The sequence below is a fragment of the Talpa europaea genome (assembly GCF_964194135.1).
Source record: "Talpa europaea genome assembly, chromosome: 16".
Classification (NCBI taxonomy): domain Eukaryota; kingdom Metazoa; phylum Chordata; class Mammalia; order Eulipotyphla; family Talpidae; genus Talpa; species Talpa europaea.
Window position 1 is genome coordinate 18,367,909 of NC_140084.1, and position 10,596 is coordinate 18,378,504.

The 10,596-nt window shown below is 41.1% G+C and overlaps 1 protein-coding gene across 1 annotated transcript in view; it reads left to right on the forward strand.

The window, feature by feature from the left end:
• Positions 1-2,184, forward strand: part of HSD17B2 (hydroxysteroid 17-beta dehydrogenase 2) — a gene marked incomplete at both ends in the record, with an annotated part of 64,898 nt that extends 62,714 nt beyond the window's left edge. Inside the window, one exon of the mRNA XM_084256839.1 lies at positions 1,823-2,184. Within this exon, the coding sequence (XP_084112965.1) occupies positions 1,823-2,184 (362 nt within the window). The remainder of the gene's footprint in view (positions 1-1,822) is intronic.
• Positions 2,185-10,596: the final 8,412 nt, after the last annotated feature.

The following is a 10,596-nucleotide window of genomic DNA, read 5'->3' on the forward strand; positions in this document are numbered from 1 at the left end:
GCGAAATAAGCCAAAAAGAAAAAGAAAAATACCGGATGGTCTCACTCATAGCAGGAATCTAGAAAACTTAAATAAGGGACCAGGAAAATGAATAACTATAAGAAAGTGAAAATCAAAATCAACAAAAAACTATGAACCAGAGACACTTTTAGGGGGGCGGGGGCGGGAGGGGAGGGATTGGGGTCAGAATGGGGGGGCTGCAATTGTATGGGGAATATAACAATAAAATTTATAAAAAAAAAAAGCTATACATCTCATTATGTATTCACCTTACACAAAAAATCAGGCATTGCTACTACATTTTAAAGTAAACCTATATGTAACTAAATTTTACATAAGTGGGTATTACTTCCACATTAAAATATATTGATATAGTTAATCATAATTTATAAATTTCATTTTAATTGTATATTTAAATCATATTTACTGTATTATTTAAATTATGATTTAATAGATAAAATGATATTTAAAATTATATATTTAATTTTACACATAGAAGCAGGCATTACTTCTATATTTAAACAATTATATATACATATATGTATATGTGTATGTATATTAGCACTCAGACTAAGGGGTATCCGAGGGCCCCCAAACTTGCATGTTCTGCCCATCAGTGCACAAAGACAAAGCACACTCTCCATGTAGAAGAACTTTAATAGGATTAGTGTGCATAGAGAGAGAAGAAAGGATAATTTTTTCCCAGTAAAACACCCAAAGTTACTCATCCCCTCATGGGTAAATGCCCAGCCAAATAAGGTTAATCCAAAGCAGGGCCAATGAGGCCCCAAAGCTTGCACAAGCTTGCACCTTCTGTTGGGGAACCATATAGCAAAGGGACAGAGCCAAAGACAAATTAAGACAACGGTTGCCATTGTCAACCCCCCCATATCCCTCTCACCCACATGTCTCTTCCAAGTGCCTCTACACGTCTGTCCTCCACTTGTCTGATCCAAGTCCCCCAAGCCCCTGCTGCAAGTCCCTTGCTGAGAAGCAAGAAAACCCTTCTCCTCTACCAGTCTCCCTCTAGAGCCTACATGCCTTTTGTGTTACAAAGCTTTCCCTGGCTGCTCAGTCTGCCCCTCATTAAGTGGGGTGGGGAACAATGTTTCTTCCCCTTTTATGGAAGTGTTTCTGTTACAGCATGTTATATATTATATAGTGTACCCTGTATTTTATATTGTATGTGAAAAGACATGTGCTAGAATGTTTGAGGCAGCACTGTATATGAGAACTCCAAACCTAAAACAATCCAAATGGGATGGTGAATTCTCACTTAATGTCAGTAAGTTCTTGGAAACTACCACTTTATATAAAGAAGCCCATGTTCTTGAATAATATTTTGTTGAACATGGCCTGGATTTTCCCTTTGTTACCCATGTACCAAATGATGTTATATGAGGACCTGTCGTATAAATGATAAATAACTGATGGCATATTTACACAATGGAAAACTATGCAGCAATGAGAATGCCCATAAAATCCCTGGATGAATCTCACAACTCAATGTGTTACTCCATTATGCACTTTTCAAAGCCCAGCAAAATGACGGTCTATTCTGTTAATGGAGACAGTGGTTCCCAGGGTGGCAGCCCTTTCCTTGATGTGGTTGCTAGTTACACAGGCTGTTCAGTTTGTTATCTGTGCACTTTTCTGAATGTATGTTTAAAATTATAGGATAAATACTATTATAAGACACATATTTTAAAAGGCATTTGGGAACTCCCATACTTCCCAACAGAAACTAATTACCTGTTAAGGGTCGGATATGCCTGGCCTGGCCTTCCCAGCATCTAAGTCTCCCTTTCCTTTCATATCACAGATATCTTAGGCACGAGTGACATGTGGAGCAAGATGGAGAAGGATATTCTGGACAATCTCTCACCTGATGTACAGGAGGACTATGGCCAGGACTATATTTTGCGTCTACAGAATTGTGTCAAGTCTATGGAACAGAAAGCCAACTCAGACCTCTCCCCGGTGATCCTGGACATCCAGCATGCTATCTCTTCTAAGAGCCCCTGTGCATTTTATTCACCAGGGATTTTTTCTTTTGTGTGCCTCTGCTTCATTAATTTTATCCCGACTAGCATATTTGATCATTTCTCCCAAAAAGTGTTTGATTTCAAAGAGATCATGCCCAGAGCTCTAAGGAGGTCTGACTGGAAGAATAAAGCCATGTAGGCAAAGCGGTGGGAAATGCTGTGAATGCAAGGGAAGCTTGAGCTCCTGAAGGGAACTTCCCCCAGGTGCTTCCCAAGAAGTACCACTTTGGCGTATAGATCATTTTGACCTAAGGTCAAGCAAGGCTTGACAGGAACTCTTGCAGGCTCAAGAGGAACTTTTACCACTCTCATAAACTACCCAGAAGAATGGAAATTAGGGGTTATTACCCAGATTTAGGGTTATCTCCAGAAATAAGCTTTTTATTTGAGAAACCCATCTAGATAGAGATGTAAAACACAGTTACAGAGCATCTGCTCCTTCTGCCTTGTGAGTCCCCTCCTTGCATCTTGAAACCCAAGGTCTCTAACCCATTCCTTAGCTCAGGATAAATATCCCCATTATCCCATTTACTTTAGAATTTATACCTATGTAGATTATCTGTATATACATACGCAATTAAATTTACTTTCTCCTACTAATCTTTCTGGTTTTAATTTGATTGCTTGACCAGCCCAAGAAGAATCCAGAAGTCTTGGATATTCCCCCTCTGTCCTTCAACTTTCATTAAAATTGGGACTTCCTACTTTTCATTTCCATAAATTCTGTTGGTTGAATAAGACCTAGTGACAAATAGATTGGAGGATAGAAATAACCACTAAAGAGAGCATTAATTGAATGCCTACTATATATTTCAAACATTTTAGATATTCTCTTATCTAGTTTTCATCAGAGAACTGAGGTAGGTATCTTCACCCCCTACTTAACAAGTAAGGAATTAAGGACCAGAGATGTAAAGCTCCTACTTTACTGTCACCCAGCTAGCAATAGGCAGAGCTAGAATTGAAATCCAAGTTGGACTCCATTGCCTGTTAGGAGAGGAGAAAGATTATCAGGGATCATCTCCCTATTCCAATATTGCATAGTTATACCTGCAAAGTCCCTTTTGCCAGGTAATGTTACATATACACAGGTTTCAGTGATTAGTGTGCATTGTAGTTCTAGGGACTGATAACACCTACTGACTCAGAAACTTGTTTTAAGGACCCTTCCAGGTGATACACAAAATTTTCAGAACTGCTGGTCTAAAACATTGAGTAATCAGAATGCAGGATACATGTGGTCAGGGCTCAGGTGACAGGGGAAGCTCTTTGAGTACAGTGGGGGAGAGCTGGGAAATCAAGTTGAGAACTGAAGGTGGGGACTACTTTCTATTCTGCAGCCTCCCAGGGATTGAAAACTGTATTGCATGGGGAGAAGATGCTGTGCAGAGACACAGATGGATCTGAGAATCTCAGAAGAGAAGCTACTAGCTGGGTTCTTCCAGACGATCTTGGGGTTATCTGGAAGGGAATATACTCTGAGGTTGCTTCTGCAGTTGAGGAAAGATTGACAGCCCTCACAGTCACTTCCATCTTGACTGCCTTGGATGTGGGTGGGAGTGGGGAGTTCTGGGAAAGTCCTAGAGGCTCCTGGATACAATCAGAAAAAGAGCTTGGAATGAAAAGCCAGGGTGCCTATGGGTGAGTGGGGGTACCCTGTAGCAGAGAACTGTGGGGAGCAAAAGGGAGCTGCAGTGAGGATGAGAAATTCATCTGGAAGCCAGTGAAGATGGGAAAAATGTCCCTTGCCTGGTGCCAGGAAAATATACCAGCTTCTAGGAGCCTAGATTCAGATTAAAAGGGAAGGGTGAAAAGAAGGAGAATGGGGGAGAATCCTGAATTGTACTGCACATTCTTCTGGAAGATCTTGTTTTAAAACACGAGAGACTAAGTTACCTGAAACTACAAATGAACATTCAAATGTATTTCCTTTTAGCTTAATAACTATAGTTTTCAGAAATCAAGACACAAGTATTACATATAAAACAACCCATGCCCTGACCATGTGTGTACAGTAATTGATGTTCCTGATTTACTGTAAGAAACCAGTAAGAGCTGATGCCAGGGGGATGTCCCCAATAAGTCCATAATTCATTGTATTGTTGGGGGAAGGTGTGATGAAGGGAGGTTCAACAGTAGGACTCTTGGCCAAAAGGATTTCTTCCTCCCCAGTCCTGCTCTTCTCCAAAAGAGCAGACAGTTCAGCATCTCATGCGAATTGCATGTAAAACTCAACCCACTCCAATTTATCTCTTCCTTTCTAGCTTTTTCCAATGCTGGTAGCAGGACAGTAGGTCATCCTCCCATCAGATTCAGGATAAGAGGGAGAATTAGGAAAAGCATCCAGTGACAATATGATTTCTTTGATCATATCAGAGGATAAATGCCTACAAATAAACTTTACTATATTATTTGAATGGAACATTAAATTTCATCAGTGTCATTATGCTGGTGATAAAAACCCTGTGCTGGAATGCCATTTTTGATGGTATAGTTCTGAGAAAGAGTAATTCCATGAAAATAGCTCTGATGAGGTGGTGGTGTGTCCTTCCCAGGTAATCTCCATTGGACACCATGGTCCTGACACCTGTTCGATAGTGGCTCAAAATAAAGTGTTTCTTCACTGATTATTTCAATTCTTGTGTTTCAGGCTCTCAGCAATAGGGGTGGCCACATCAGAATTAGACAGGTGTTTCTGAGTCCCAGTCCAATACCCAGCTCATACTTCTACATCAAATTAGAAGCAGGGCCTCCCAGTGGTGCAGTGGATTGAGTGCAACACTGTTCACGGCCTCTGTAGCACAGGTTTAATCCCCAGCCAGCCAGGAAGATACCCACATGGTGCGGCAGACCTCTCCTGTCTCGCCCACTGCTCCCCTCAGCAGTGCTTTAGATCCGTCTGCCTTTTCTGTTCCCCACTCAATATCTGTTGAATTCTCTCACCCTCCCACGCCTCTGGCCTGTATTTTATTTGTATAAATAAATAAATCTTAAAAAATGTTAAAAAAAAGAAATTACATGGAAAGGAAGGGACTTGGAACTAATTTGAAGATAAAGAGAACGCAATATCTTGCAGTCTGAAGTTGCTTACTCCTTTACCTGCAAAACATTTCTTTGGAGAGAGATTTTGGAGAGATTATCATTTAAGGGACCTCACCTACCCAACCATTGGGGCAGGAATATAACCCAGGCTGATCTATAAACTCAATTTCGGGGATTGGTTCAAGGGTGGGCCCTAAACCCAGAAGAGCCAGCCATGGTTCCCAGTGGTGGGGGATTGTTAATAGGCATCGGGAGAGAAAAGAGTATCTATACACTGTAATGTCTATATTAAGTGGAAGCTTCCAGAGCCCATTAAGAGGACAGTCTGATAGAGAATGAAACCAGGATAGAGGAAAATGGTGGACCAGAGGATGAAGAAAAGACAAGTCTGATGGCTAAGTTTAAGCCCTTGACAGAGCTGCACTTGTAGATCTACCCTAAGGTCCTGATCTAGGGTTGAATTCCAAGTTGTGTGAGTCAATACATTTTCTTTATACTATTTTCAGTTGGGTTTCTATCTTTTGCAACAGAATTAGCTCCTGAAAAATTCTCTTGGGAAGGATTCAGTGAAGAATAAGAAATAACATAATGTTTGACCGAGAAAATAGGCAAGACTGCAGTGTTCGGGGGAGAAAGAAAGAGATGAGATTTATAAGGAAAAGAGAGGTTACCTTGGCTGGTATTACCATTCAATGGCCCTTTCCTGGAGAAAATTATTCTGTTAGAATTTCTTTGGGTCTTATCCAGTCTCTCTGGAACAAGGTGAAACACAAGTCTTTCCCTATCCCTAGATGGAAACCAAAGACTTCAGCAAATTGGCAGTTGAAATCGTGCTTGGCTAGGAAAACAGTGTAAGATACACTGTGTAGCATGAAAAGACATCGTGCACTTAATCATCACAAAATTTATTTACCATATTGCAAAATATAGAGATGATGATGTGAGAATCCCAGTCTGCCACAGGGAAAAGGAAGATCAACAAGGAAACTGAATGATTCTGTCCAAAATTATTTGTTCTTGTCAGGTTGTTCCATCCTTGTGAGGGTGTTCAAGCTAGCAGTCAATTGCCCAAGGAATTTTACCACAGGGATAATTTCCTTTAGCTCTACTTTCTGTTCTTACTCTTATTTGGATAATAGGTGATGATTCACTCCAGGATAGAAGATAACCTCTCTTTGGTATTGCCTTGTATTCTCTCTTTTGACTCTCCAAAATGAACTAATTCCATATAAAAAATTTTTAACTTAAAACATGGTATTTTTATTCAAGGTATGATTTTTAGGTAAATCTTAAATGTTTGCATGAAAAAAATTTCATTTATAAACACAAACCTAACCTAACACTTTCATCTTGAGTGTCCATGGTGAGTAGCAAAACAGAACTGAGAACTCATAAGAAGGCTAAGTTAATACATGTCACTGTCATCACAATGCTGATTATTTCATTTTGGGGGAGGGTAGGCTATCCTGCATTCACTTACCTTCATTTCCCAAGTGTGAGACATTGGTGGAAAGCAATTTTTTTTTTCACCAAGCAAGAAGTCAGCAGGTTTATTCCTACCTCTCCTGCATCTCAGTATCTAATACTTGGACATAATGAACAAATGTAAGACCTTCTGAGGATATGGGATGTCTGCTGAGGAATATGAAGAATGATGGTGAGTTTCCCACAAATGCTGGTTATTGTATTTCCTTTTTATAGACCCTTAGAGACACTTGATCCCATCAACCCAAACTTTCAAGACTGGTCCTTCAAACTTGTGCTCGATTACATGAAATATATATATATATATATATATATATATATATATATTTCTGTTATTTGCAGCCATAATGATTCTAATTTATACCACTAGCCTCATCATCACCACTAGGGAGTTGTTACTGCTACACAGTATATGGGTCCTCTGGGTCAATGGCTCCAAGAACGCTTATCCTCTACAAAGCCCTGATGTGTGCAAGGGATGGTGCATACATTTCCTCTTATGTGTGCCAGTGATTCTCTACTTTCTTTCAATCAAGACTTTGCCCCATCTGTAGGTACCTAGTTTTTGAGGCACCAGGAGAGTCCTGGGTTTCTCTCTTCATTTTGTTTTCTACTGAGAAACATTTTCAAAACCTCCAGTTTACTTTCTCCTTCTAACTTAAGATTTCAGAGATAAATTATAGAATTCCAGTGCCCTTTAGCTCATACAGATGAGTTGTTTTAATTATATCAGGTGTGGTTAAATGGGTAAGAGACTTAGAAAGGGTTGGAAGATTTTTTCTTGTTATATTGGGTACTGCTAGTGACCTTATAAAGGTGTATGTTCTATCGATTCAGTGAATGGACCTGTTGTAATCAAGAGAAATGGGAAGATTAGGACCCAGGAGGGGAAATAATCATCCTTCATTCATTCCAAGGCATCCATTGGTGCCTACTATGTACCAGCTTTTATTGAAGTTAATTGGAAGCTGTTGGGGGGTGTCTTTCCTAGAAGGATCATGATATCTTCTGTACCGTATAACATGTTTCCTAAGTGAGTTGGACCAAGACCTATGTGTCTCTTCCAATAAAGAGAGTTCCATATTCAGTAAGGGGGAAGACTTGAACATGGTGTCATTGTCCTTTGTTGAAATGTTCTTTCTTATAATTGCCTACTGCTTAAATTGTCAACAAAATATCCCATCTGAACATTATAACTGACATCTATTTTCTACGCAAAATTGGGGAAAATGGTTCATAATGTCTCTAACAAGGTAGAAGAACACTAATTCGGTGCCATCTTGGGGCTTTCATTCCTGTCCTGAATGAAATGATAGAACAGAACTTGTTCTCTCCCAGGATGGCTGTGAGTGGTGGCATAAATTAAAGTTGAAGAAACGTGTAAGAGAAGCACAAGGAGGCAGAGGCTGGAAGCTGAATAGGTAACACCTGTTGAAAGGGAAGTGGAAGAGGGGACCCATTTCTGTATTGTGGTGTCCTGTGACTTTTGCTTTGTTGTTAATTGAGAGTGAAGTGCCTACCTTTTTGAGAGATGGACGACAACACCATCTTGCAGACCATGAAGCAGGGGCATAGGGAGAGAAACTGTGGAGGAGACTTTGCGTCCTAAATGAAGAAAGCAGCCTCTGTCTACCCAGAACTCGTTGTATGGTTGACAGGAAATCCCAAGACTTCCTTCAGACTTCTGAAGGTATAGGACGAAACCCTTCGCAAACCCTTTTTATATACCAGAATGTATAGGAAGGATAATAGCTCCCCCCACAACCTGAATAAATGCTTGATGTTCCAGGCTGTCCAAGTCACACTAACTAGGATGGCTGCTGCTCAAAGACTCTAGAGCAGAGACCCAACCCTTCTTTGACACCTCTGGGGCATGCATGGTGATAGGCAGGCCTGGTGGTCAAATCAGCTGCAATGCATCTGAATCCATAGGTCCTGGGCCACAGGGAGGAGCCTGTGCTCTGGGCTGAGGTGACAAACTACAGAATCAGTTTGACTTAGAATTGATTTTGGAACACCAATTACCATGTAGCAAAGGCCCAAGAAGGCATAAGGGCAACTCTGGCCAAAGCTGAGTGGATGGCTGGAACTTGCCATGCAGAGGTATGGCTGATTGGAATCACTTATCTCACTGAGACTTGGATCATAGGTCTCAAGGAAAACCGGCTCATGCCTCTAGGCTGCCTTCTTTCAGATATACTCAGAGAAACCCGCAAAGCAAGGTCACTTGGTGTTGGCCTTCTGTGACTCAAGGGCCCTGATCATTACAAGGCTTCTGAATCCAGCCAAAGCCATCATCCCTTCCTGTTAGCCTGGATGTTAGCCTCTGGGGTACTTTTTGGCATTTACTGAAACACAGTCCCAAGGATGCAGGACTTGGGCAGGGGAGCGAAGGCTGGATTTCAGACCCCTCTTAGTGCCCTGGCAGGCTGTGTTGTGAAATGCACAACCTGCACAACCTGCACCACCATGCATGTCAGCCTTGCCAAGCTTTGTGATCTCCAGGAACAGTTTCTGCAGTCCTTCCTTAGAATGCATTCTGCAAAGCCCAAGTTAGTTTCGGGCTCAAGGAGGTGAGCAAGTAGCAAACAGAGAAGAAAAGACAGAATGACAGCTTTTATTCCACCACCCTGATGAGACCTTCTGCTGTAGGGGTACCAGAAACTATGGCAAATACTGAGCAGAAATTCATTAGGTATGAATAACCATGTGGACTCCTCGAGGACACCCACAAGCATGGAATACTTAAAGTTCCAAAATGGAGACAATAAGCTGGAGAGGTTGTTGTCACATGTTACCTTGCTAGCCTGGACATATTACAGGAGGCAGTTTAACAAGCATTTCTAGAACAAGAAGTGAGATTGGGATAAGAAGGCCAAGTGATAATGGGAGATGTTGGAGGTGATGGGAAGGTACGGGGCACACATATATGGGACGAGCTAGAAGGAAATTAGAATGAGCATGGGGCATGGAGATGGGCTGTAGGGCAGGGGAGCTGAGAAATCTTGACTGAATAACATTTTATCTTTACAATACCACCCCAGGATGGTGAAGTGAGTGAGTCATTTGCGAAGGTGGAAAAAGGCATCTCAAGGGGATTTTCACAACTGATGATGCCTGAGTGGACAGTGGATACATGAAAAGTGACTGCATCATCAGTCATCAGAAAATGCTAATTAAGACTACAATGCCAGGATGACTAAAACAAGAATGGCAGACAAGTGTTGTTAGTGTTGATGAGGATGTAGAACAACCTGGAAGGGCATGCATTGCTGCATAGTTTGTATAACCATGGTGCTCATTTGCCAGGATTGCTATAACAGTGTCACAGATTTAAACAACAGAAATTTATTTTCTTCAGATTCTGGAGGTTTGTGGTCCTAGACAAGATTGGTTTCTTCTGAGAGCCTCTCTCCTCTCTCCTGCTGGCTCTTGCTGGGAGTCAGCAGACACCCATCTTATCTGTGTCCTCACAAGATGTTTCCTGTGCACATCTGTGTCCTAATTGCCTCTTCTTGTTAGGACTAGTCTTACTGGGTCAGAACTCACCTTAATGACCTCATTCATCCTTACTAGGTTCTTCAATGATGCTATCTCCAAACACATTCACCTTCCCAGGTACTAGGAGTTAAGACTTCAACATGTGAATTCGGGATGGAGGTACATAGTTCAACTCTTTGCATTTCTTTTGGAAAGCTATTTGGAGATGGCTACTAAAGCAGAAAATAGCTTATTTTAGGTATTTACCCAACAGAAATGCATATGTTGGTACAGTAGAGGCATGTTACAGAGTCCAACATGCAAACAACCTAAATTTTTGTCAGAAGAATGGATGAATACATTGTGGTATGTTCCAACAATGGAATACTCTGTAGCAATGAAAATGAATGAAAACCAAATCTAGGGTGAAGTGACCCAACAGAACTCACCACATAATTTTGCATGATTGATGCCATTTTTAATGTACATGTTGCATTCCAATAAAAAATTTGCAATAAAAAAAAAGGTGACTACTGGCCAGGGA